Source organism: Mirounga angustirostris, unplaced genomic scaffold (assembly GCF_029215605.1).
Source record: "Mirounga angustirostris isolate CCGP_5_RB_7025 unplaced genomic scaffold, mMirAng1.0.hap1 SCAF_14, whole genome shotgun sequence".
NCBI lineage: Eukaryota > Metazoa > Chordata > Mammalia > Carnivora > Phocidae > Mirounga > Mirounga angustirostris.
Genome location: NW_026991722.1, coordinates 74,275,442 through 74,303,364, shown reverse-complemented (window position 1 = coordinate 74,303,364; position 27,923 = coordinate 74,275,442). Strand labels below are relative to the sequence as shown.

General features: G+C 51.8%; 1 protein-coding gene across 10 annotated transcripts in view; it reads right to left on the bottom strand.

The window, feature by feature from the left end:
* KDM2B (lysine demethylase 2B) overlaps positions 1-27,923 on the bottom strand; it is a 118,136-nt gene that overhangs the window by 69,399 nt on the left and 20,814 nt on the right. For 7 of the 10 annotated variants that reach the window (XM_064578318.1, XM_064578322.1, XM_064578317.1 and 4 more), the window contains exons 5-8: positions 19,492-19,670; positions 19,205-19,311; positions 8,110-8,203; positions 6,956-7,109 (exon numbers count right to left, since the gene is read on the bottom strand). In XM_064578318.1, the coding sequence (XP_064434388.1) occupies positions 6,956-7,109; positions 8,110-8,203; positions 19,205-19,311; positions 19,492-19,670 (534 nt within the window). The other 3 variants (XM_064578324.1, XM_064578325.1, XM_064578326.1) reach the window with 3 other exon arrangements.

Here is a 27,923-nt window from a genome sequence, read left to right as displayed (position 1 = left end):
AGAGGAGAAAGGGGACAGACAGGGCAAACCAAACCTCGAGACCCCGAGACCCCAAGCCCAGGTGTCCACGTCTCCTCTGACCCCTCTTCTCCGAGCTGTGTGCATAAACGTGTTTGCGTGGAGGATGACTACAGAGCCCCCACCCCGACCCAAAACATGCCCGCCCTGGGTCCCAGGCAGCCACAGCTGGCCGCGGCTGCCAGGAGCAGAGGTTCGAGGCCACTGCTGCCCTCTATGGGACACTCGGGGCGCTGGTCCTGCCCTGCGGGGAGGGGAGTGGGCTGAGCTGGCGGTCCTGGGGCACAGCGGTCCTGGGGGAGGGCGGGGGGAAAAGCACCAGCGCAGAGCACATGAACGAAGGCTCTATGCAAGCTGGTTCTGCCGTTAGCTCCCCACACCGGCTATGCTGTGCAGGTGGGCTCTTGTCGTGTTACCTGGGCACCTCGTGCAGGACAAGCATGGCTGCCGCCTTGGCTTCCCCACCTGCTTCAGCCTCTCCATCTCAGCTGTGTGCCGGCTGATTTTCTCGGCGGCACGTTTTTATATTTTTGCTGGGCAGAGCTAAGCTGTCTATTACTGTTCTTATTACCACCATCAACGTGACTTAAGCAACATTTCCTAAACTGGGACCCAGGACTGCCAGGGTCAAGCAGATGCACATGGTGGGGTGAAGCCTGAATGGGGCAAAGATTCCTGGGTCTTGTTCCTATGCTCCTCACATGCCCAGCCAGGGCCCTACAGAAAGCCCTAGCCCCTCGGACCTGGGTTGGAAACTGTCCCATGGCCGACTCACCATGTGATATGGGGCACTTGACCACCCCTTCTCCTGGCCTCCATCTGCCCATGTGAAACGAGGGAGATCACTGTCTCCCTTGTGGGGAACCTGGTGAGCAAGAACTCAGTCCACGTAAGCAACTGCCACTGATATTCATGGTTGTCTCGTCCATCTTGAAGGCTTTGCAAAGAGTGGTGCCCACGTAAATCTGCATTTAAGGACTCTCCCTTCTGTCCTCTCAGGTGGAAACACAGACACACCTGACTTACACCTATTACCCTACTGGGTGAGCAAAGAGGGAAACGGAAGAGAGGTTCTGTTTCAAGTGGAGTGGCAGGGAATCTATATCCCCAGGCATTTCAAGGGGTTCTAGAAGCTTCTACCCACTCTCCTCTAGTCCCCAAGCCAGGGCCTCACAGGTGGGTCAGGCAGCCTCAAATGGATTAGTCACTGCCAAGTTCCTCCCCCTACCCTTCCTCAGATCTGCTCCATGACTTAAACACTCCCTCAGGAAGAACCAGGGAGGGGAAACAACAGTGCTCATAGGCTCCATCCATCCCCACCCTCCTGATGGTGTCTCCTTGGCTGCACCCCAGGAAGCATGAGAGAGCAGGTGTCCCAGGCTGGTGACTGGGCTGGGGAGCATGGCATCTGCCTCTTGCTTCTGGGCCAGAGTCGCCAACAACATCAAGGCAGTAACGGGCGATTCAGGCCAAGCGACAAGGGACAGATGCAATCATGGAGGGAAAGCAGGCAACCCACAAAACCTACCAACAGGTGTTCTCTGGGACCTGAGGGGCAGTGGAGCCCAGGGAGTCTCTCTTGCCCTCAACCCAGACACTCAGGATTCAGAAACGAAAGTCCCCCTTCCCCCCCACCCTGCCATCCACATTTGTCTGTCTTTGTGGCTGCTGAAGGGGTAAACCCAAAAGTCTATGGGTAAACCCCACAGAACTCGGGGGCACCTCACAAAGGGCCACGACCTGCTTCCTTCATGAACTCCCTGAGCTGGGTCAGGCCCTGGGCTGGGCAGGCCAGCTGCCAACGTGTAGCCTCTCCTCTCTAGGACCTCCTAGCTGCTACCAGGGACCCAAACTGGCAGGCCACAGGCTGCGGCAGACTCACGATGGGGAAATTTGACAAGACAATCTGAATTGCTTCCTCCTCTAGAAAAGCAGGAAGATGGGCCCACCAGGCCATTCTCCTCCAGCTTTAACTGACTTGAGACGCGTAGCAACTGTCCGGTTTCCTGGAGCCCACCCACCCTCTGCCTCCCATCCAGCCAGCTTCACTGCCACCCTCTCCCTGGTCTGTACCCATTTTACAGGTGGGTCATCTGAGGCCCAAGCCACATTACACTATTAAGTAGCTTCAGGTTACTTTTTCTCAGACTGGCCCCAGTCTAAGAAACACCTAGGGCTACCCGTGAATTTGGGGTCATGAGTGATTTTTTTTTTTTTAAGATTTATTTATTTATTTTAGAGGCAGAGAGAGAACAGGGGGAGCAAGGGGAGCAGAGTGAAAAGGAGAGGAAGAGAAGCCACTGAGCCCAGAGCCCGATGTGGCACTCAATGTGGGGCTCAATCCCATGGCCCAAATATCATGACCTGAGCCAAAATCAAGAGTCGGATTCTGAGCCACCCAGGCGCCCTTGGGTCATGGGTGATTCTTACTACAAAGCAAGGATGGGAAATACTTTCAGGCCAGTTCAAGCCACTGACCTCAGGGTCTTTCCTAGGTTCCTATACTGGGCTCCCCATCCTGGCTGCTACCTGGCTGGACACACATTCAGGACAGAGAGAATCTATCGTATAGCCTCCCTATGACCTTCCACACTGCCAAATGGGCCCTTAAGGAAGTTTGTTAAATGAGCAAATAATTCTCCCAAAGTCATATGGCTGAGAAGTAAGACCGGATCATCAGTCTGCTGACTCCCAGGCTAATGGGGAACCAGGTCAACTCTGAAACTAGACACACCTGGGCTCTTGCCCTGCTCTGTTGCTTATTAACTGTGTGACCTTGGACTAGTTTGTTCACCTCTCTGGGCCTCAGGGACCTTCTTTATTTGAGATTTTTTTTTTTTTAATTTTTTAAAGTAATCTCTACACCCACTATGGGGCTTGAACTCACGACCCCAAGATCAAGAGTCATGTGCTCTACCAACTGAGCCAGCCAGACGCCCCCACAAACCTTCTTTATTTAAAGAAAAGGCAGGGGAGAAATAAGTTTCTCCCCATATGCTTATGAAGAAGGTAAGTAATGTATGTAAAATGTTTGTTGCTCAGTAATGCGAGTTATTATTACCATTAACCATAGTTCCCCTCAGCTGGTGCAGCCAGAGGAGGAGGCTGAGCCCATCCACATGGTCAGGGCATTGGCCACAGGCATCATATGAAGGAAAAAGATGTCACTGGGTCCATCTGACTTCCGATTCCTTGGGGATGATTTCCACCTCCAGCTTTCCATCCACCTCACGATCAGGCTGAATCTGGGTAACCTGCCAGGCACTCCGGAACCTGACTGTGTGCCCTGGTGAGGCCATTGTATTCCCACTGCCTCGGCCACCTTCAAGTCTTCCTCTTCCAGGCAGCTTTCCCAGACCACCCAAGAATGAGGCCTGAGAACCACCACCCCTAAAGCACACCATGACCCAGCCCCTTCATCCCAGAAACAAGAAGAAAGAGTTAAACCACATCTTGCAAAGACACGGGAACATTTAAAACCCTCCCAACCTGGCAGCCTCCCGGGTAGCCCTCAGAGTTGAAGACCTGCTGAATGACCCCCAGGGAGACGTGAGGCCAGCATGAGACAGGAGGATACGTGTCTAAGGTCGCACGGTGGGGACAAAAATCCATGTCAGAAGTGAGAAATGCCAAAATTAGATGCTCTACTCCTATACAGGAAAAACCCACATGCAGAGAGGCCTTGTTGCCCAAGGCTGGCTCTCCATTCTCCACCCAAAGCCACACTCCAACTCCCCCGACCCTCAGCTGTGTGTTTGCCCACAGCTTAGCGGTGTGGACGACGGAAAGAATCCCCAGGTGCCCAACTACTTCTGTAACTGCAAAATTCTGGTCCTTCAGTTTTCACTGGTTAGCAACAAAATGAGAAAAATGACGACGACACAGACTGTCATAAACTCAAAACTATCAAATTTAAAGAACTGTCCTTGGGCGCCTGGGTGGCTCAGATGGTTAAGCGTCTGCCTTCGGCTCAGGTCATGATCCCGGAGTCCTGGGATCGAGTCCCACATCGGGCTCCCGGCTCGGCGGGGAGCCTGCTTCTCCCTCTGACCCTATCCCCTCTCATGCTGTTTCTCTCTCTCAAGTAAATAAATAAATAAAATCTTTAAAAAAAAAAAAGGAACTGTCCTTTATTCCGAAATTACAGATTTCCAACTTTTTTAGTGTCAGGATCATCTTCCATTTGTGAAAATCAGCAATAGTAGATGCCAGGTTGTTGTTGTTGTTGTTGTTTTAATTAACGCCTATCTTTAGCAAAACTACAAATTTGTAACTACAAGCTCCGAACTTTTTAAATTTCATTGGTCCCTGCAGAAATCAAGGCTTGGGAACCACATATACCCCCTGCCTCTGAGAAGGTGACAAATTCTAACTGTCCTTTTTTCACTTTCGAACATCCTGGTGTCTCACTCACAACCCTCAGGGCCAGGAGTCTTTACTGGGGTCTAACTGCTAGCTGCAGTTCAAATCCTCCTCTTGCCTTCCACAGACAGTCACACCCCTGCTGGGGCTCAGATGCCGCTTCTCAAGGCTTTTTACAACTTGCTAAATCACCAAAATGAACACCCCTCCCATCCCAGACTGAGGGGAAGCAATGAGCCACCTCCCAGCTCTGCAAAAGGCCCTGAGAAAAGAAGATCTGTCCTCCCAGGGAGGTTAGGAGGCCAGCACTCAGTGGGACCAGGCTGGGAGGGACCTGGAGGGTTCCACAGTTCAGCCCCACCCCACTCCCATTGGAGATGGGATAGCTGAGGTACAGAGAAGGGAAGAGACCAGCCCAAGGTCACAACGAGAGTCAGCAGCAAGGTCAAGAGCATTATAGAGTTCCCTTGTATCCACCATGGCCAATCCTCCAACACTTAAAGAGTGGCTTGAACACCCTTGAGAGGTCTCTGTGCCACATCTGCCAAGGTATGTACCATAAACTCTGTCCACTGACTGTAACCCATTCCTGTCCCAAGAGGGGTCCCTCCCCTCCCCAAGTCTGAGGATGGACCTGGGGCCATGGTAACAAAGTCACCCCCACTAAACCCTGCCACTTCCAAATCCCCAATTTCCCTAATAGTGAAAATCTCTACTTTCCACCCAACTTTCTAGAAGAGCCCAAGTGTGCAGGCCCCATCCCCTCGGTGGGAGATGCCACCATCACAGCCCCCTCTTCATCTGACACTACTGCTCCATGTCCAGACCCAAGGCCAGCTTCCAACCCAACTCCCAGAAACCTAAGTGTGACCAACTTCTCCATCCAATGGATCTTAGTTTCTTCAAAGGATACTCCTAAGGTTCAAAGGATACTCCTTAGTTTCTTCAAAGGATACTCCTAAGGTTCAAAGGATACTCCTTAGTTTCTTCAAAGGATACTGCCCACTCAGTGGCAAATTCCCTGCAAGCTCCTTAGCACAGCCATATACATAGCCTCTACTTATATACACCCAGTGACAGGGAGCTCACTATCTAGCAGAGCAAGTCATTCCAACACCACTTGGCTGTACCTCTTCTTCCAGGAGACAATCTTTCTTTTCTTTTTTTTTTTTTTTAAAGATTTTATTTATTTGAGAGAGAGAGAATGACAGACAGAGAGCATGAGAGGGAGGAGGGTCAGAGGGAGAAGCAGACTCCCTGCCAAGCAGGGAGCCCGATGCGGGACTCGATCCCGGGACTCCAGGATCATGACCTGAGCCGAAGGCAGTCGCTTAACCAACTGAGCCACCCAGGAGCCCCAGGAGACAATCTTTCAACTAAGCTGACTGACTGCTGATCCGATACACCTTTACTTCCCTGGGTAAAACCACCCAATTCCTCCTCCAAATTCATCTCACCTGATGTGACATCCAGACTCTTATCTCCAGGACGACTTACTTACTCTCCAAAGTATAGTGACCAAAAGGAGCACAACTTCCTATATGTGACCTGACCCCCTTACTTTATACAGTGGGACTGTCACCTCCCTCATCCTGGATAAAATGTTACCATTAATGCAGCCAAAGACTGCACTCCCTGACCCCTAGAGCATCTGTCAAACTCACTGGCGCCTCAGCCTGTAACCGCCCAAAAGCCCTCAGTCCATCACCAAAGAGCTGTAGGCATGTAGGTCTCAGCTCACTCAGTCCTCAGTTCCCAGGGTGGCCTGGGAAGTCTCACTCCCATTTTACAGACACGAACACCGAGGCACAGAGAGCTTAACTCACTCCTGTGAAATCATAAGCACCAGAGGTGAAATTCAAACTAAGGCCGTGCTGACTCCGGGGCCGGCGCTCTTAATTACTGCCCTCTACTCTACTTGCAGCCTTAATTTCTTTTTCTCTTTTCTTCTTCTTCTTCTTTTTTTTTGGCGGGGGGGGGGGGTGGAGTCCAAGTGCAAGAGCTGACATTGACCTTGACTATATTTCACTTTGTTCTGCAGGAAGGAGGCAGCCACATGGGGTCCTTCACCAAAGCTACATTCCCCTCTGCCCATTCCCTAGGCTTTCAGACACCCCTGTAAGACCCCCCACCCTGGGGTCCGCCCTTGCCCAGAACCTGCGTGGGACTGCCATTACCATACGCTGCTTCCTTGGGTAAAACAACCCAATTCCTCCTTCAAGGGGGCGAACCCAGCCGCCTCCCCACAGTACCACTGTCATCCCCTCACACAGAAATCTCCACAGGACGTCCTGAGGGAAGCCATTTGCACTTCCCCTGAGGGAGGGTGCTAGGCTTTTTCCCCAAGAGTGAATTCTAGCCCACCGGCAGGGAGACACAGGTTAGATGCGAGAGGGACAGGGGGCTGCTTCTTCCTGCAGCCCGAGGCCTGCCTCTCTCAGGGACTGCCAATGGCCATGCGGCCCACAGAACCCCGTCACTGGGCCCAAAACCCTGGCTGAGGCTAGAGTCTTCTCCCAGGGCTGGGAGAGGTGGGGCCAAGGGAGAGCCCGGCGCCAGCCTTGCCGGAACCTACCGGAAGGGATGAAAAACGTGTAGCCCTGTTTCAGCTCAATTCTTTGGCATCGCTCCACGCGGTCTCCCAGAAAGATGTCACTTTGTTTGCCTGACAGCACCCACTCCTCGTACAGTGCCAAGTTGTGCAGGGTTGGAGGAATCAGCCAAAAGATCTTGGGAGGAAAAGGAGGCAATCAGCTGAAGATCCGGGCCAAAGTCCTGGATTCCTTCCAGGCTGTGCCACAACCCAAGGAGACAGCCCCACCTGCCCGGGAGCGGGGAGGACAGGGGACCGCCTCCAGACCCCAGGCCCAAAGGGTCTCTGGGGTGGCAGGGAGGCTCTGCCGCCCTTCTGGGACACCCCTTGCCTGCCTTTAGGGAATCTCCATTCCCACTGAAACACCAGGGTGGATAGAGTTCCTGGACTGGGTGGAACATTCTTTCTCCTGGGCCACAGGCTTGCTGGGGAGGTAAGGGAAGGAGAGGAAGGGGATTTCCTAAGTTGTACGATAAAACGGTCCAATAAATAAACCCAGCCTGCGCTCACTCTGGAGAGGGAGGAAAAACATCTGGAACCAAGCAGGATGACTTCCTACCCAGAATTCCTTCCAACACGTTTGGTTCAAACAAACGCACACACAGACGCAGACGAGCAGGGCGATGCGCGACCGCTCGAGGAGCACCCACATCCGTGTGGGGCGCACGCGGAAGCAAACGCGGCAGCAGCATCCCGAACGCACGCACCACCTCCTCTCTCTGGGTGACGTCTGTCCCTCAGATAAAATGTTCTTGGAGGCAAGTGGTGCCGGCAACTAGACTTTTACGTTAAACGGTCTCAGTGCTGGGACAGCGGGCAAAGTGAATGCCGGGAGTTCTTGGCAACCAAGGCTGGAGCTCTGATCTGGCCTGAGGTGCAGAGAACACTGGACTGGGTGAGCAGGTGCGAACAGATAACCAGATGTGATGCGGAAGAGCTGACCTGGATCCTTCCCTCCAGATGACAGAGAGTGGGGAGGTGGCCCTGAAAGTGCTCACAGGGCGGGAGCTGGCTGGGCGCGGGGCAGGGAGGACAGGCGGGAGGGCGAGCGAGTCCCTCCATTAAGAAACAGCCAGGACAAGGGGCACCTGGGTGGCTCAGTTGTTAAGAAACAGCCAGGACTCGGCTCAACTCACCTTCCCACCCCGGAAAACATGGTACCAAACGGAAGTGCCTCCGAAGTCGATGTGGAAGTCAGTGAAACAGCCTTTCACGCTCATCAGACAATACCTGTGGCATAGAAGCAGGGGAGAAGGAAAAAGAACAAAAAAAAAATATCGTTCAGTGCCTGAATCACAGGAGGTGGGCCAACAGCCTCAGAGGTGCCTGACCTGCTGCCCTTTTAGAAATGCTAACACTGGGGAATTTTCTTTTCTTTTCTTTTCTTTTCAAACCCAATTCTAATCGGAGTTCCCCCTGGGGGAAGCCCCTGTGATCAGATGACGAATCTCAAGCATTGGCCACCTGCTCCCAAGGCTGGGGGAGGCATCTGGGTTTTCAGGTCCCCAGGAGAGAGCTGGCAACCCACAGTCCACTTGGTTCCTTCCTCACAGACGGCTTCTGCTCTTGCCCCACCCCCACTCCCACCCCAGGGAGGACAGGCTTCCTTTCTGCTCCCTCCCAGCGCCTGTCCCTGCAGTTCTCCCAAGATGCCAGTCCCCTCTGCAGCAGCTGGGCCCCTGGAATTCCACTGTAAGCCACCTGCAAAGCTTGCCAATTACCACTCCCCATTCATCTCTTCATTCGCTCAACAAGCGTTTACGGAGAGCCAACCGACGGTCCAGCCCGGAGCTAGGCAGGCACTTAGAGAAATGTGTCAGAATGCATCAGCCCCCTGCCCTTCAGGATGGGACGTTCTTAACGGAGCAGTGCACAGGAAAAGTGAAACAGCAAGACAAACTGCCACTAACTGAGAAGTGAGCAATGCAGCTCCAAGTACAGGGGTACCAGCCACAAAAGATCACCGTGTAGGATTCCACGGATATGGAATGGCCCGAGTAGGCAAACCTACACAGACAGAGATAGATGAGGGGCGGCCTGAGGGTGGGGGTGGGGGGCAGGGATGTGGAGTGACTGCTAATGGGGACAGGGTTTCATTTTGGGGTGATAAAAATGTTCTGAATTTGACTGTGAATGCACAACTCTGTAAACATACAGAACCACTGAATTGTACACTTTAAATGAATGAATGGTATGCGAATTCCATCTCCATATAACTGCTAAAAAAAAAAGTAAAGGGATTAAGAGGGAATGCTGGGGGTGGGGTGGTGAACAGGCAGAGGGGAGAACCTGGGCCTCAAAGGCTTGGGGGGAGGAGGTGCATTCAGGAGAAGGAAGCCACCAGCAGCCCCCCTTCTGAGCTCTCGCAGCAGTCAGATAACCCACCCTTCCCTACAGGAACTCACCAGTCTCCTCCCTCCTCCCTTGACATGCTGCCGTCCTACGGGTGGGCAGAGCTTAAGGGGGGCGGGGGGGGGGGGCCCGATAGAGCAGGCTTCCAAGTCCAGGCCTGGCAGACAGCGATGCCAGGGCCCCCTCTTTCCCTCCCACCTCTTCCCACAAGAGCCACCGGCAGCACGGATGGGGCAGCCTCCCCACGGCTCATGCTCATGCACCTTGGCACCTCCAGAGGCCCACGCACACATGCTTACCCCACTGACCTCTTTTCCCCGCTGCACTTTGCTTTTCCATGGTTTGGGGAAGAGGGGAGGAATGGGGCAGGGACAGACAGGGAGGAGCCAGCAGCAAGCCCCAGTGGAGATAATGGGGGGCGTGGGGCTGAGCTGGTTAGGAGGCTGGTGGGCTCCAGGTGCCCCCTCCCTCTAGCTGCCTTTTGCACCTCACATTCAGGTGGACCCGGGGCTCGGCAGTATGCAGGCAGCGTGCCCCGCGTCCCTCCTCCGGATAGGCTGGAAGGAGCCTTAACCATGTGTCTGCAGGAGGCTGACAAATCAGAAGGCCTTCCCCCACATCAGAGCCCCGCTGCCTAGCAACCCCATCGGAGGGGTGTAGTTGACAGCACAGGACGCAGCCCTGTCACGAAGACAGGCGCGGGCTGCGGGGCTGACGCTGGGGTTGTTAAAGTCCCAGCTCGGGCTCGGGCTCTGCACCCTCCCGCCTCCGCCCCGCACGCCCAGCCAGGTCCCTACTCTGAAGACCCGAGTGACCCTCTTCTCTAGAAGGAACAGGGGTGAGGAGTGGGGGTGAAGCCCTGACCCACCCCACCCCCACGGACCACACCGGCCTCCTGTGGAAGCACCACTTCAAAATATTAGTCCTCATTTTTCCTAAATCCACCTCTTCGTCTGGATTTTTTTTTTCTTTTCTTTTTTTAATCTAACCTTGGTTTCCACCCCCTTCAGGCCTCAGCAGAAAACAGCCTAGAGAAAACAGTTTAAGTGTCTGTGGGGTGGAGCGAGGAGATGTGCTTCCTTCAGTCTGCAGCTGGGTAACCACCCAGGTGCCCGCAGCGGAGAGGAGAGGAGCTTGGTTCTTGGGCACCAGGCCCCAGGCTGGCCTGGCCACACTGGTCACCACCCCCCAACCTCCTGCCCCCAGCCCCAACCTCCCCAGGACGGGTGGACGTGATCCTAGGAGCTGCGGCAGCTATGTGCAAGGAAAGTTCTCCAAGTTGTGCTTGCGTCTGATCTGCCCTCCCAGTCACCCTCCAGCATCCTCTGAGGCCCTTCGGAGCTTGGGGGCGCCACTTCCAGCCCCGCCTCTGCTAGAGAGGCCCCTCCTCCCATGTCCCTCATTTCCTGGCCGCCAGGCCCGGCCGCCCCTCCCGCCGGGCAATTGCATGCGTCGGGGCGGCCAGGATGGCTGTGACAGGGCGGCTTTGTCCGGGCCCCTGCAGCCGCCACCCCCGCCCTCCCGCCCGCCCCGCGCTCATTCCGGGTCTCCCCCCTCACTCCTGCTCCCGCTCGCTCTGGCGTGACGCCTTTGCACTGACCTCTACAGCTTCCTCTTCCAAAGCACACCGCAGTCACATGGGCACCCCGGCTCGGTGCCACGGCCGCTAAGCTCTCCCCACCGGCCAGCCAGCCTGGCTTCCGCCTCGGCTGCCCCTTGCCCGGAAAGCCGCGCCCCTCGACACCCCCCACCCACCGCCCGGTGACTTCCGTGCAGGAGTGCACCCTCCAAGTTGGGGGATGAGAATCAGGAGCCCCCGAACTAAGCCTTTGGGGGGTTCCCGCCTCCCAAGGCCCGGGCTGGCTGGGGAGGAGCGTGGTAGGAGGGGGCGCTGCACCTGCAGCACCAACTTTGGGGCGCTGCCTGGGATCTGGGGAAGCGGGGCGACCCCACCCCTCCCTTTTCCCTCCAACTTAGGGAAACTCCCCCCGGCAGCTCAGGCAGCATCCCCTGGGGCAAAGGTCTTGGCGGGAGGGTAACCTGGGGAGAGCTGGCACCCGGTGACGGGGCTGAAGGCACCGAGCGCGCGCGCACACACACTATACACACTTACACGCAGCCCCGGGAGACACAAAGAGCTGCTCCGCGACGCCGGCTGCGCAGCCCGAGGGCGGGAGGCGACCCACACCCCGCCCGGGCGCGCCCCGTAGGAGCGGGGGCTGCCGGGCAGCCCCGGGCCCGCGGGGCGCAGCGCAGGGACAACCGCCCGGCCCCGCCCGGCGCGCCCGCGGTTACCCTCGGCGGCGGCGGCGGCCGCGGCGCGGCTCCCGGGCGTCCCCTTCGGCAGCGCAGGATCGACGCGCGCCCAGCCCCGGCGACCGGAGCCGAGCCCCCTCCACGGCGCTGCCAGGCCCCGGCCGAGGACCCTGCAGCCCTCTCTCTCTTCCTTCCTTCCTCGGGGAGCCAGGCGCAGCCTGCGCTCATCCCCGCGCTGAAACTGAACACCCGCGCGGCGCGGCGGCCGCCAGGAAGGAGGAGGGAGGCCGCGGCGGCGACAGGGAAGCTTGCCGGCCAGCGCCAGGGGACGCCGCCGCCGCCCACGGCCGCCCCCTCGCCCCGGCTGGGTGGGGGCACGAGGGCAGCTCTACAGGCGGACGCTCAGGAACACCCGCGCCCCCGTTTTCGGGGAGTGTGGGCGCCGTCCTGCTACTGGAGGTGACGGCCCAGCAAAGCCACCGTCCTTTAATGTGTCCATCGGGGCACGGCTAGGGTTTGGAGGGAGTGTCAGATCCCAGGTATGGCAGCTCGGAGACAAGGGATGCTGCTCTGGCCCTAATACAGACTATCTGTGTGACCTTGGGCAACTTACTTCCCCTCCCTGAGCCGGTTTTCTCATCCTGATGGCAGGGAGGTGACCTGAAGTTCAACTCTGCATTCTCAGATGCTCCTTCGCTGCCCCTTCCCCTACCTGCCCCCTTACTAGCTGTGCAACCCTACATCATAGAATTACTGTGGGAGTTCACTGAGATACATACATGTTAACACAGTACCTGGAACTATGAGACTGTGTTTAATCCAATTTTCACAACCCCCTGAGGTCACTTCCCAGGATTGTCCCCCTTTTACAGATGAGAAAGCAGAGGCTCGGAGGTCGTGACTCACCCAGTTCACTACTTTAGTCAGTGATGGTGCTTACCCAAGCAGCCTGGCTTAGAGTTTCTCAGCCGTTCTTCCAGGTCTACCTGGCAAATCCCAAGACTCTCAGAGAAGCAATGTCTGCAGGTTGCAGCCAAACTCAACCTCCGACTTCCGGGGGCAGGAGATGGTCCAGCTCAAATCAGAAGTCCCACCCTCCAGGGCATGCTCACCAGGGCCACAGCCCTCCTCCCATTCTGTCCCCACACCCTTCCCCTAAACCGCAAGGGGGCAGGAGGCAGTGGTATAGCCTCTGTAGGGGCAGAGATCAGGCTTCTCCATTCTTTGCCAAACCCCATCCACTGGGGCTATCCACCAATATTAACTAATAGGTTCTAATTATCAAGTGCTAATAATAATAGCTGTTTCTATGCATGATATCATTTCACCTTTAAAACAACACTATAATCCCCATTTTAGGGAAGTGAACATTGAAGCCATTTCAAAGTGGTCAGTGCCCTGGGTCAGAGTGCTGCTTCCCCGTGTCATTTATAGGACGGCCCCATTAATACCTCTCTAACGACCTGCTATGAGATTACACTGTGAACTTTTTGGAACTGGCTGATTTTTTTCACTGTATATAAGTTCTGCCTATTTACAAGAAAAAATTATAATTACAGAAACATCTCCCATCTTGGATTTGAGCACCAGTCATTTGGTGGGTGTTCCTGAGCAAAGTTTTTTAAGCATTTTTTTTTTGGAGAGTGGGAGGGGCAGAGGGAGAGAGGGAATCCCAAGCAGGCTCCATGCCCAGCACTGAGCCAATGCAAGGCTCGATCTCACGACCCTGAGATCATGACCTGAGCTGAAATCAATAGTCGGATGCTTAACTGACTGAGCCACCCAGGTGCCCCTTGAGCAAGGTTCCTGACACACAAAATATAGATGGAGTTAAATGAGCTAAGAGAAGGCCCTGACAGCTGGACCGGGCTGTCCACATGGGAAAATTATTACTTTTTTGGTCACAAATGCCTCAGCTCCAGCCCCAGCAGGGATCAGATTCAGCTGTGTAAAGTATAGCACCCAGCCATACAGCCCTATAATTATTCGGATCAACTGTGTGACATTGGATGACATTCCCCCTCCTGGAACTCAGCATCCCCATTTGGTGAGCTAGTCAGGGGCCTCTAACTGGTGGCCCTCGGGGGTCAAACCAGGCCCTAGATGTGCTTGGTTCGGCCAGCACTGGGTTGTTTTTTTTCTTTTTTTTCTTTTTTTAAAAGAAGAATTTTTTAAATTATCCACAGCCACAACAGCCCTTGCTGTCTTACGCTCAACTGCTACACCTGTTACCCGCATTGACTGCAGTTTCCTTGTCTGTAAAATGAGGATAGTAACACCTACTTCCAAGACTGCTGAGATGTGTGTGTTAGGTGTCTAGCCCAGTGTCTGTCTATACACGGCAGCACAGAAAAGACTGGGTTTCTTTGTTCCTCTTGTAAAGGTAGAGAGGTAGAGAGGAAAAGCCAGGAATCCAGAGGCCTGGGGTGTGCTGCCTGGCCCACAGCATCGTCCCTGTGTGACGTCAGCAGCTTCTCTAGGTCTGTGTCCCAATGTGATATATCACACAGGCATGATCATTTCTAGCACCAGCAAACATGGTTGGGGAGAGCTGAAAGTAAGTAAGTGTTGTCAAGATAAAAGCCCAATGCAGGGGCGCCTGGATGGCTCAGTCGGTTAAGCGTCTGCCTTTGGCTCAGGTCATGATCCCAGGGTCCTGGGATTGAGCCCCTCATAGGGCTCCGAGCTTGGCGGGGAGCCTGCTTCTCCCTCTCCCTCTTCCCCTTTCCTCCCCACCACTTGTGTTCTCCCTCTCTCAAAAAAAAAAAAAAAAAAAAAAGCCCAATGCAAATGTGAGGAAGAATAGACTGAAAAGCCAATGGCACTTGGAGACCTTGTGTCTACATGAGGCCACACAGACAAGCATCCCACCCACATCTCACATCCACTATAAGACTCCATTTCCCTACAGCATGGTTGGGAGGTGGGGGAGGGATGACAGGATCCCCACTCTGTAGAAGGGGAAACTGAGTCCCTAAGAGGAGATGAAAGACTTCCCATGGCCACCAGAGACCACCCGGGGCAGCCTTGAAACTTGCTCATCCCAGCACCCATTTTCATCCTGTCTGGGTTTCAGCTTTGCACCCCCCAATTTTTTCCCAGTTCTTCCTGCCACCCCCAGAAAGTACAGGGAGAAAAATGCAGTTGACTCCCAATTATCTGGGGGCCAAACATAGGCTTTATGCCTTCCTTTCCCTGCCTGTCAGTTCACAGCTTGTCTCCATTAAGCCGCAAGCCTCATTTCTGCAAGCAACACGTGAGGACAGAAAAGACTTGCTAATTTCCTTCTGGAATGCATTATAATACCCAGCGTGCTAAGTGAGAAAGGTATGCCCATGTCATAGACCTAGGAGATTATGGAGGCTTTAAAACATGTCCATGGAAGCCTTTGAGACTCCCCTCCTTTCAGAGATAAAGCCAAACTCCCCTCCTCTTGAGTGTGCACTGAACCAAGTGCCTCACTTTTAATTAAAAGAATATGGCAAAGGAAACAGCATGTGACTTTCAAAACTGGGTCATCATAGGCACTGTGGCTTCTCCCTTGCTCTCTCTCTAACCATTTGCGGGGTGGGGGAGCGGGGAGAACCAGCTGCCATGCCACAAGGACATTCAAGCAACCCTATGCAGAGGCCTACGTGGTGAAGAACAGAGAGCACACCATCTTGGAAGTGGGCCCTCCAGCCCCAGTCAAACTTTCATGTAACTGCAGCCCAGGCCTAAGTCTTGAGACAAGCTTCTGAGCGACTCTGAGCCAGAAGTAGCCAGGTAAGCCACTCCCAGATTCCTGACCTACAGAAACTGGGAGGCAATTTTGTTGCTGTAAGCTGCCAAGGTTTCGTTTTTTGTTTTTCTTTTAAGCTATAAAGTTTTAGGGTAATGTTATGCATCAATAAACAACTAATACAGGAGTACTCCCAAATAGTTGTCACTGTTTATCCGATTATAAGGAATTTTCCAAGACAAATAATTCTGGACAGCCAAAACATTCCTGCAGGATAGAGATGGAGAGAAGGCAACAGCAGAAGTGCCCAGGGCAGCTGATATTCATTCTCTTTTCCCTTTATCTTGAGTCAGCCTCTTTTTCCTTTATCTTTTTTTTTTTTTTAAGTAATCTCTACACCCAACACGGGGCTCAAACTCACAACCCCAAGATCAAGAGTTGCATGTTTCCCCAACTGAGTCAGCCAGGCGCCGCCCCCCTCTATCTTGCTTCATGTTTCCTCCCAACACTTATCACCTCCTTAATTATGATTCACTTGTTTGCTTGCCCATCTCTTTTCCCCACGTGAACATAAGCCCCCTGAGCATGGGGACTTTGCTTTAGTCACTGTAGCCTACCAACTACTCAGAATAGGGTCTTGCATTTATGGGCACTTAGTAAAGGCAGCAACAGATAACTAATGTAACCTTTACATCTTTTGTCTCCCACGAAGTTACAGCTACCCCCTTGACAAATGTTAGCACCCCTAGCCTTAAGTATCTCAACCAAAACCCATTAAAATTCTGAACCCCTCGCCATGATCAAACTGCACAAATCCTGGAGCCAGAGAGAAGGCAATAATGGGTCTGTAACACTCCTCTCTTCCCTCCTGGAACCTCAATTCAGGTGGCCCATCAGCATGGAAGCTCTGACTTCTAGAAACGGTGTCATTTTAATTAAATTCCACAGAACCACTCTACGGTCCCAGAGGACTTCATCATTGTGGGATTTTTACCTTGCTGATTAACTGAAATCAGCATTCTTTTCAGCCAAACCAACGGACTATTTCCAAGGTGACAACTTCCTTCCTAACAAGGTTCAAATCCTATAACAAGTTCCCACGGCACTGACGGGGTTGTAAATGTATTTGCCACACAATCCAACCAATGTGTTGAAGCATGTGGTTCTAGAAAATTGTATGTGAACCTTTATTTCCTAGTTAGATAAGATTCTCAATGTATTAATAGAATTAAACTATTTAGAGGAATTTTCCAATAAAGCAAAGAATATACCAAACATCTGAAGGAGGCAAAGTAATTGAAATAGATGTCCTCCAGCGCTATTTTACCTTCCTAGATACATGTCCCATTTGTCCCCTGTTCCCTCCTGCCTCATCATTTGCCCTCATAGAGATGATGCACCACTCCACTCCCAGCTTTTACAATCCACACAGCAGCAGAACTTGCAGAAAGCAAATCTGAACACATCCCTTTCTGCTTAAAATCTCATAGAGACAGGCTCCTGGGTGGCTCAGTCCGTTGAGCGACCAACTTTTGATTTCGCTCCGGTGGTGATTTCAGGGCCATGCGATCAAGCCCGGCATTAGGCTCAGTGCTCAGCAGGAAGTCTACTTGAGACTGTCTCTCTCCCTCTCCCTCTGCCCCTCCTCCCCCCACTCAAGCGTTCTCATTCTCTCTCTCAAATAAATAAATAAATCTTAAAAAAAAAAATCTCAGGGCGCCTGGGTGGCTCATTCAGTTGAGCATCTGCTCAGCTCAGGTCATGATCCCGGGGTCCTGGGATTGAGTCCCACATCGGGCTCCCTGCTCAGCGAGGATCCGGCTTCTCCCTGTCCCTCTCCTACTCCCCCTACTTGTGCTCTCTCCATCCCTTGCTTTCTCTGTCAAATAAATAAAATCTTAAAAAAAAAAAACTCACAGAGGTTTCTGATTGCTCTTAGAAGAAACACAGACCCTTCACTATGGCACATCGGGCCCTGATCAGCCTGGCCCGCCCACCATCCTGCACCCACTGCCCCCTTCCCTTGCTCTATTCCAGCCTCACTAACCTTCCTTCGGCAGGTCTACCTGTCGCCCCTCTCCCCACCCTGCCTAACCATCCCACCAGGCTCTCCGCACGCAGCCAGGAAAGCTCTTCCCAGGCCTCTTCTCCTAAGTAACTCCTCTCTCTTCAGACCCCATCTTGGGGACACCTGCCCTGCCTTCCGTGACCACGAGTACCCTGGTACATGCTTCTCTAGCACCGTGGATCTCTGCCTTGTGGCCTTAACACGGCTGCAAATTTCCATTTGTTTCTCTGGTTGTTGGATGAATGTCTGTCTCCTGAGAGACTGTAAGCTCTGATCTGGATTTCTCCTCACCGTATGTCCGGTGCCCAGCACCAATCAGATGTTTAATACTCATGCTGAATGAATGAATCAATCGCCCAATCAACCAATGAGAGCTATGATCTGCCCCTAACTAATCTCTGAGTCCCACACTCTTTCCTTCAACTCTCCCCTCATGAGTCCTTCAAGGCCCTTGGCACTTCACTAACCCCATCCCTCCGCACATCCCTCCTATCTCCTCTATCCTTTAAAGCCCACGTCCAATGTCCCCTCCAAGAGGACTTCCCAATGCCACCAGCCAGAAAGGATTCCTCCTCTCCCTGTTCCCCTCCCAGGAGCCTGTCTCCCTCTACCTGGGATGAGAGTTGCACCTCATCCCATGTGTTTTAGGACACATTCTCTAGAAAGTAAGGGCTCCTAGTCTTGTTCATCTTTTACTTCCCCATCCCAAGGGCTCCAGAAATTTTGCTGTGATCTAATGGGAAAGGAACAGAACTGAAAACCCTCCCACCCTCCCCACCTTAAGCCCACTCTTTGTGTTTGATGTAGCCCAGATCCAGCGGATGTAAGGAGCTTCAGCTTCAAGGGGAGGAAAAAATGCCTGAGAAATAATTAAAGAAAGAGAGAGCTTGAAAGCAAAGCCTTGAGAAGCTCAGGGCCAGCACGCTGGCCTCCCTTACACAGCCTGGCACCGAGTCTGCATTCACTCCACCCTGAATGAAGGGTGGAGCGAATGAAAAGCTCACAGCCCTCAAGCTCCTGGGGGCACTCCTGGCAGCAGGGCTGAGCAGAGAGATGCTAATGGATTCGGAGCCGGCAGGGCCAACTCTTCTAGGAAGCCCAAAGCAGCAGTCCTGCCTGGGACAACCAGCATCTCCTTCCCGTTTCGGAGATGGAAACACAGATGGCCTGCGATGTGAGAGCCCTAAGGTAGCCCCAAGGGTCCCAAGGGTCCGTTACTGAAATTCTAGAAAGTGGAGGGGATCCTTGGTGCCTCTGCCCAAGTTAAACAACGGGTCTCAGGACTTACTGGTCCACATGTAGTGATGTCCCTGCGATTAGACGCGGCCACCTTCCCAGCCCAGAGCCCACCAGCCGTGCGGAGACACCATCTAAGGAGTGTTTGATGAGTAAGTAGCCCTTGCACTTTGTTTGGGAAAAGCTCTGGGTCTCCACAGCAAGGAACAAAAGAACTCCAGACCCCCCTCCCCAGCCCCCGGCAAAAGCAAAGTGTTCACGGTGAGCTGGTCTTTCTGAAGATGCCCGCTCCCAGGACGTGCTATCCCTTGGCGGGAGGAGATAAAGGTATGACAAGCATGCACACGCACACAGAGATGGCCCCATTATTCTTCCTCCCCCCTCCGATCACATCCCCTGGGTAGAGCCAGCAGGGAGGCCGAAGGCCCATCTGGATGGGGAAGGCAGAGCCCTGGCGTTCGAAGGCAACAAGATGCCAGGCTGCCCATGCCAAGGACCCCCATATCCCTCACATGCCAGCAGTGCCCACAGGGCTGTGAGACACCCCCCGCCCCGCGCCCCTGCCCGCCCAGCTCTCACCACTAACAGCCAGTCTTACTTCTTCACTTTCGGGTATTTCATCTCGGCAATGGCATTCGTGGCTTCCGTCTGCTTCTCCTTCAGATGCTGGGGCCACATGTTGTCCACCCAATCCACCAGATCTACCTGAAAGCCAGACCACCGTCAGCACTTCCTGTCTGGGGGGTGCCCTTCTGCCAGGCCCCCCTCACCACCTGCCCTTCCCTGGGGCTGGCACGGGCTGGCCTCGAGCCTGGGCAGCAGAAGCCAGGCGAGGAGGGGAGAGGGCAGGTGTCGGGGAGGGGACCGCGGCCGGGGGGGCCCTACCACAGTCGGACGCTTGACCAGGTGCTCCAGCTTGGTGTGGCTGAACTCAAGGCTGATGACGTTGTACAGCTTGTCCCGCTGGGCCTCGGGCGTCTCGTAGTACCGCACAAACTGGGACATGCTCATCTCCGTGCCCTTCTGGGTGTTCACATCCATCACATCCACCAGCCGCCGGCTACCTAGGGGCAGAATCCACACGCTGGTGGCTCCTGGTGGCTCAGGAGCCAGACGCCACTTGGGATCCCCATCAACAAAACCCGCCCCACCCGTATGCCACGTCTGCTCTATTACCTGGTCCTGTCGGTTTTCCTTACTGACTCTCTCTCCAATCTATCTGTTTCCCTCCACCACTGTGGCCTCCACGCTGGTCCAGTCCCCCCTTACTACTCTCCAAGACAACCTTCAGAACTTCCTACAGGGTCCCCAGGCTCCCCCCTCCTATCCATCCTCCACGGAGCTGCCTGTGTGAGCTTTCTAAAACAGAGACCTGACCACGGACACTCCTCTCCCTGCTTCAAACCTTCAGTGCCCCCCACTGCCTACCAAAGAGTCTCTTAGCATGGCCCTCAAGGCCTTTCTGTTTATTCACAGCACTAAGATAGTCCTTATTTCCACAGAAAATTAGCTGTTTGGTCGTCTCCCTCCCTAGTCTGCGAGGCCAGGAAAATTGCTTGGGCTTCTCTGAACCTGTGTCTTCATCCACCCACCTCTTTTCAGAGGCTAGTTGTGAGGATTAAATCAGATGATGCTCACAGATTAAATCAGATGATGCTCACAGAACTCCATGGCCCAGTGTCTGGTGCATAAATGCATGGGTCCCCCCATTATTCCTTGGCATTAATCACAATTCCTAAATATGTTTGTCTGTTTTGTTATCTTTCTTCCCTACTATTCTGTAACTGTCACCAGGGCAGAAGTCCTGTCTGTCTTGCTCGCTGTTTCGCCCCAAGTATCTACACAGAGCCTGCCACAGAGTGGGAGCTCAGTACCTATTTACAGAACAAATAAATGATGAATGTTGGCTGTCCTGCACAGTATGTGACATAGGACTTCTCACATGAATGACCACTGAACTAAAAGGAGAGCTCTGCGTGCCCCCACTGCTTCCCAGAGAGAAGGAAACCACCTCGGGACTGGGAGACAGGAATGTTCAGTGCTAGTCCTGGGACCACCAGCAACTAACGAAGCTTCAAGGTGGAGCGCCTGGGTGGCTCAGTTGGTTGGGCGTCAGACTCTTGTTTTCGGCTCGGTCATGATCTCAGGGTCATGAGATCGAGCCCCACTTCAGGCTCTATGCTGGGCATGGAGCCTGCTTAAGATTCTCTCTCTCCCTCTCCCTCTGCCCCTTCCCCCACACCTCACTCTCTTTCTCTCTCTCAAAAACAAAAACAAAACAAAACAAGGGGCGCCTGGGTGGCTGAGTCGTTAAGCATCTGCCTTCGGCTCAGGTCATGGTCCCAGGGTCCTGGGATCGAGCCCCGCATCGGGCTTCCTGCTCCGCGGGAAGCCTGCTTCTCCCTCCCCCACTCCCCCTGCTTGTGTTCCCTCTCTCGCTGTGTCTCTCTCTGTCAAATAAATAAAAAATCTTTAAAAAAAAAAAAAAAAAAACCCAGGCTTCAAGGAAATCATAACCCTTCCCGGGACTCTTCTTCCCCATCTATAAGATGGGAATAATAGCTCTAGAACTTCAGCCAATGTAGAAGGAACAACCAAAGTTCAGCGGAAGGGCTGTGAAAGGGGAGAAGACAGGCGCAGAGCAGACTGCCAAATTCATGGTGATTTATGATGAAAGCTGCCACCTCCTGTCTGTCAGGACACAAAATAAGCATCATGACTGGGATGAGAAGCCTGCCATCTGGTAAGGAAAGACCTCAATTCCCATTAGCTCAATGACAAATATATGGTCCATGGAAACTTAGAAATGTGTAAACCAGGGGTGCCTGGGTGGCTCAGTCGGGTAAGCATCCGACTCTTGATCTCAGCTCAGGTCTTGGTCTCAGGGTCATGAGTTCAAGTCCCGCGTGGGCCTCCATGCTGGGCATGAAGCCTACTTAAAAAAAAAAAGAGGGCGCCTAGGTGGCTCAGTTGGTTAAGCGACTGCCTTCGGCTCAGATCATGATCCTGGAGTCCCGGGATCGAGTCCCGCATCGGGCTCCCTGCTCGGCAGAGAGTCTGCTTCTCCCTCTCCCACTCCCCGTTTGTGTTCCCTCTCTCGCTGTGTCTTTCTCTGTCAAATAAATAAATAAAATCTTTAAAAAAAAAAAAAAGAAAAAAAAGAAAAGGGGCGCCTTCGTGGCTCAGTCCTTAAGCGTCTGCCTTCGGCTCAGGTCATCATCCCAGGGTCCTGGGATCGAGCCCCACATCGGGCTCCTTGCTCCACGGGAAGCCTGCTTCTCCCTCTCCCACTCCCCCTGCTTGTGTTCCCTCTCTGGCTGTGTCTCTCTCTGTCAAATAAATAAATAAAATCCTTAAAAAAAAAAAAAAGAAAAAAGTAGAAGAAATGTGTAAACCAGAGGAAAGAAAGAGAAGAACTAGAACCTTGTTCAAAGGTACTCCAAGAACCAAGAGCAAACTAGGCAAACAGGGCCAGCAAATGACGGCCCCGTGGGCAAATCTGCCCACCCCCTGCCCATGAGCTTCAGATGGTTTTTACGTGTTGTTTTGTTTTATTTTTACTTGACAGGGAGAGCAAGAGAGCACAAGCAGGGGGAGCAGGAGAGGGAAAGGAAGAAGCAGGGTCCCCGCTGAGCAGACAGCCCAACATGGGGCTCGATCCCAGGACCCTGACATCATTAAGCTGAAGGCAGACGCTTCACCGACTGAGCCACCCAGGCGCCCTAGTTTTTACATTTTTAAGTGGTGGAGGATGGGGGAAAAAAATCAAAAGAAGACTACTTTGTGATATGAAAATGATACAAAACTCAAATCCCTGGGCCCACATATAAAGTTTTATTAGCACCCAGCCACACGCTGGTTTACATGTCTCTGGCTGCTTCCACGTTACACCAGCTGAGCCGTGTAGCCAACAGGAGACTGAACGGCCGGCAACGCCCGAAATACTTATTCTCTAGATCTTTACAGAGAAAGTTTGCCAATCCTTGAACTAGACAAAATCCTCATGGAACTTACATGCTGATGTGAATAATATTCCCATCTGGTTCAGTGCTCCATACCCAGCTCTGTGCACAGAGCCTGCCCTGTAATAGGCCCTGGGTCAATATTTGTTGAATAAATACACAGTGCCTTTCACGTCACAGGAATTGAATAATAAAAGTAACCCTTTATGCACGTATGAGACCTTGGCTGTTACTATCTTTTGGACTAAATACCTAATTTTTACAGCCACCCCAGAAGCAAGGTAGGACTGTCCCCGTCTTAATAAATGGGGAAAACAATGCCCTAGAGATGATGGGATTGGCTCAAGTCCTCCAGAACATACTCTACCAATTAGAAGGGCTAATGTTTACAGAGCACAGGCAAGCTCTCTACACAGGTTATCTTAAGCTAATTTTGGTTCTGTGAGGTAGAACTTCACTTATACCCATTTGATGGATGAGAAACTGAGGCTTAGACAACTAACTAGACCCAAAATGCCCAGTGAATGAGTAACAGAACTAGAATTTGAAGCCAATTCAATCTAATCCACAGCCCAGGTTCCTATCCCCCCAACTCCTACCCCTGCCCAATGCAATACTGACTCTAGATCACTGCTCCGGTGGAAAAAAAGATCCCCGCGCTCACTGACTGGCTCCTGACCACACAGATCTTGGGAAGACAGGGAGAACAGCTTTGGTTTTTGCGTCGGGAGTGCAGATCCACCAGGGGGCATCCCTGAACTTTGTTGGAAATTCTGGCCTGCTCTGGACAGCACTGGCTCCTTCCTAACCAGGGCTCCTGGAATAGGTGGGCTCTGCTCAGCTTTTCTGGGAAGCCCAATTGGCAGAGAACCTGCTATTAGAGTGGGGGAGGTGAGAGGAGAACAGGCACCCAAACCCTCGTCCCTCTCTGACCAGCCTCCCACCTCCCCTGCCTCTCCTCCCTAACCCTGCACAAGGTCACATTTGTGAAGCCCCCTGTGGAAGGACTGCTGGACAGGTAGATGTGGGAATCACAGCCCTAGAGGCTCATGCAAGTCAGCATTGAAAACTGGAGCTCGGTCGCCCCTATCAACACAACAAAGTTAAGGTACGACTTTATGGTTCAAATCCCAGCTGGGCCTCAGGCCTCTTAGCTTCTCTGAGTATCAGTCTCCCCATCGGTGACCTGGGGACAAAAACAGTAGCTAGCCCATGGGGTTGATCTAAGCCTTAAATGAGATCATGCACATGAACCACTTCCATGAAGCACTTACAGGCAGCTAGTGTTACCGAATTGGCCGATTTCATCCATAATTACAGGTGGAGAAAGTGAAGCAGTAGAAAGAAAGTCAGAGCCACTTAAATCTCTGCCGGCCAGTCCAATGGACTGACTACTTAAGATCCTAAAACATGATAAGGATGGCTAAATGGGTATGGATGTTTTATGGGTAGGGTGATAAAAATGTCCTAAAATTGACTGTGGCAGTGTTTGCCCAACTCTGTGGTCAGATGAAAAACCACTGAATCATACATTTTAAATACTTGAATTATACGGTATAGGAATTATGTCTCAATAAAGATGTTATTAAACACAAAAACTCAGGCCAACAAAATGACCAACAAAGTTGGTTTTTCTAAAAGTAACTTCTTTCAAAAGTCTCAACTGGGGGCGCCTGGCTGGCTCAGGCAGCAGAGAGTGCAACTCTTGATCTTGGGGTCTAGAGTCCGAGCCCCACCTTGGGTGTAGAGATTATGTAAAAAAAAAAAGTTCCCCATCAACTTAAAAAACAAATATTAAGAAATGTAAATTATAATGAATTACTGTATTGTACACCTGAAGCTAATATAACACTGCATGTTAACTGGAATTAAAATAGTAACTTTAAAAAAATATACATTGGGACACCTGGATGGCTCAGTCCGTAAAGCATCTGCCTTCAGCTCAGGTCATGATCCCAAGGTCCTGGGATCGAGCCCGGCTTCGGGTTCTCTGCCCAGCGGGGAGCCCGCTTCTCCCTCTCCCTCTGCCGCCACTCCCCCTGCTTGTGCTCTCTCTCTGACAAATAAATAAAATGTTACAAAATAAATAAATAAACGTAAAGTATTCAGCCATAAAAAGGAACGTAGTACCAATCCATGCTACAACACGGATGAAGCTCAAAAACATGATGCTGAGTGAAAGAAGCCAGTCACCAATGATCACATGTTGCATGAAGCCATTTACATACCATGTCTGGAATAGGTAAATCCATAGAGACTGGAAGTAGATTAGTGGGTGCCAGGGGCTGGGGGACAGGAAAGAGGAGTGCTAAGGGGTAGGAGTTTCGTTTCAGGTAAGAATGTTTTAGAACCAATAGAGAAGTAATGGTTGCCCAACACTATGAAGGCACTAAATGCCACTGAATCATATACCTTAAAATGATTAGTTTTATGTTATGTGAATTTCACCTCAATAAATTATTTTTCTGGGGTGCCTGGGTGGCTCAGTCAATTAAGCATCCAACTCTTTTTTTTTTTTTTTAAAGATTTTATTTATTTATTTGCAAGAGAGAATGAGAGACAGAGAGCACGAGAGGGAGGAGAGTCAGAGGGAGAAGCAGACTCCCCGCTGAGCAGGGAGCCCGATGTGGGACTCGATCCCCGGACTCCAGGATCATGACCTGAGCTGAAGGCAGTCGCTTAACCGACTGAGCCACCCAGGCACCCAAGCATCCAACTCTTAATTTCGGCTCAGGTCATGATCTCACGTCAGGCTCCAAGCTTAACAGGGAGTCCGCTGGAGATTCTTTCTCTCCCTCCCCCTGCCCTGTGCATGCTCTCTCTCTCTCTCAAATAAATATTTTTTAAGATTATTTATTTGAAAGACAGAGAGAGAATGAGAGAGCGAGCACGAGACGGGGGAGGGTCAAAGGGAAAAGCAGACTCCCTGCTGAGTAGGGAGCCCGATGTGGGACTCGATCCCAGGACTCCAGGATCATGACCTCAGCCAAAGGCTTAACCAACTGAGCCACCCAGGCGCCCCTAAATAAATCTTTAAAAAAATAAAAAAGAAATTATTTTTCAAAGCCATGTAAGACAGTACTTTAAATCTCATATACTTCCTCCAATCTGACCAGAACAAGAACTTCATTTCTTGCAAACTCTCTCACTCTCCTTTTACCTAATTGTTTCTTGTTTGAGTCTCTCCCTTCCTTGTGGATCAGGAGCTTGGGCTGTGGACTGTTCCAGCTCCTGTCTCCACAGAGCCTTCACAAACTGCTCACAGTACCCTTCCCTCCCCATAGGGAGGTGTTGGGTGCTTGGTGTGTGCATGGGCTCAGTTCTTCACAAGTTAGTTAGGGCTTAGGGATGCAGGCACAGGTGGGAAACACTAAAGAGAGCCCAGGAAATGATAAACACAAATCAGGATGGTAGTGGGATGGTGACCCTCCAAAAGATTTACCCAGAACCTTTAAATAGGACCTTATTTGGAAAAAGGGTCTTTAGAGAGGTAATTAATGTAAGGATCTCAAGAGGAGATCATCCTGGAGGAAGGGTAGGCCCTAAATCCAATCACTAGTGTCCTTAGAAGAAGGTCAAGGTCAAGTGAAAGCCAGAAGCAAAGAGTAATGTGCCTATAAGCAGCTGGAATGCCTGGAGTCACCAAAAGCTGGAAGAGGCAAGGCCGGAGTTTCCTTCAGAGCCTCCAGAAGGAAGAACCAATGCAGCCACTACCTCGATTTTGGACTTTGTCTTCTGAAACTGAGAGAATAAGTTTCTGTAGTTTTAAGCCACTCAGTTTGTGGTACCTTGTTAGGGCCCAACACAAGACAATGGCCACCTCTGGGGCCAGAGGGTCACATGGGAACCTGGGTGGGAGGCACTCATCTTACCATTTTTCTTTAAACTTCTCAGCATATAAGTACATTCCACACACAAAAATGGATCAAAGTCCTCAGATGTTTCAGGTTCCAGTCTTTCTCCCATCGCACAAGATCTTTAGGCAAAGTACCCCAACGTCCTCACCGGCAACACGGAGATAAAACCACCTCCCTCAAAAAAACAGTTGTGAAAAAAACTATTGCTTTTCATTTAAAAATTGATTTCAATATTCAGATAACTGATGCTAGAGGCAAATGAGAGGCTTTTTAAGGAACCAAACATGCCGTGGCATCTCACTGCACAGAAGTTAAAAATTTGCATGCAAGCCACAGCTCCCTGGCCCTACCAATCTAAAATGACAAGATTGTAGGGGCACCTGGGTTGTTGGTTGGTTAAGCGTCTGCCTTCAGCTCAGGTCATGGTCCCAGGGTGCTAGGATGGAGCCCTGCATCAGGCTCCCCGCTCAGCAGTGAGTCAGCTTCTCCCTCTCTGTGATCTCTCTCACTCTCACTCTCACTCTCACATAATAAACAAAATATTTTTAAAATAAATAAATAAATAAGTAAATGTACAATTTTGACAACCCTAAAATGGTAGGTCATCACATCAATACTATTCCATAAAGTTGGTTTTATGTATGATGCCAACCTATATACAACTCAAATCGAAGACTATAATAAAAAAATTAAAAAAAAAAAAAAACAACCAACAACCCCAATCTAGTTCTAAAAAAATCCCCTTAAAACTGGGTAAATTTGGGGCACCTGGGTGGCTTAGTCGGTTAAGCATGATCCCAGGGTCCTGGGATTGAGCCCCATGTTGGGCTCCCTGCTCAGTGGGGAGCCTGCTTCTCCCTCTGCCCCTCCCCCTCCACTCGTGCTCTCTCTCTCTCTCAGATAAATAAATAAAATCTTTAAAAAAAATTTTTTTTTAAAAATCTAGTTCAATAAGGGTGCTTGGGTTGCTCAGTCGTTAAGCATCTGCCTTTGGCTCAGGTCATGATCCCAGGGTCCTGGGATCGAGCCCCGCATTGGGCTCCCTGCTCCACGGGAAGCCTGCTTCTCCCTCTCCCACTCCCCCTGCTTGTGTTCCCTCTCTGGCTGTGTCTCTCTCTGTCAAATAAATAAATAAAATCTTTAAAAAAAAAAAAGTGTCTTGGGAGGGGTGCCTGGCTGGCTCAATTGGTAGAGTGTGCAACTCTTGATATTGGGGTTATAAGTTTGAGCCCCACATTGGGTGTAGAGATTACTTTTTTAAAAATTTAGGAAAAAAAAAAAACTAGTCTTAGAAAAAATTTTAATAATATATTTTTTAAATAATTAAAAAAAAAACAAAATATGGGGGTATCTGGGTGGCTCAGTTGGGTTAAGCACCCGACTCTTGATTTCGGCTCAGGTCATGATCTCAGGGTCATGAGATCGAGCCCTGCCTCAGGCCCCTTGCTCAGCCTGGAGTCTGCTGGAGAGTCTCTCTCTTCCTCTCCCTCTGCCCCTC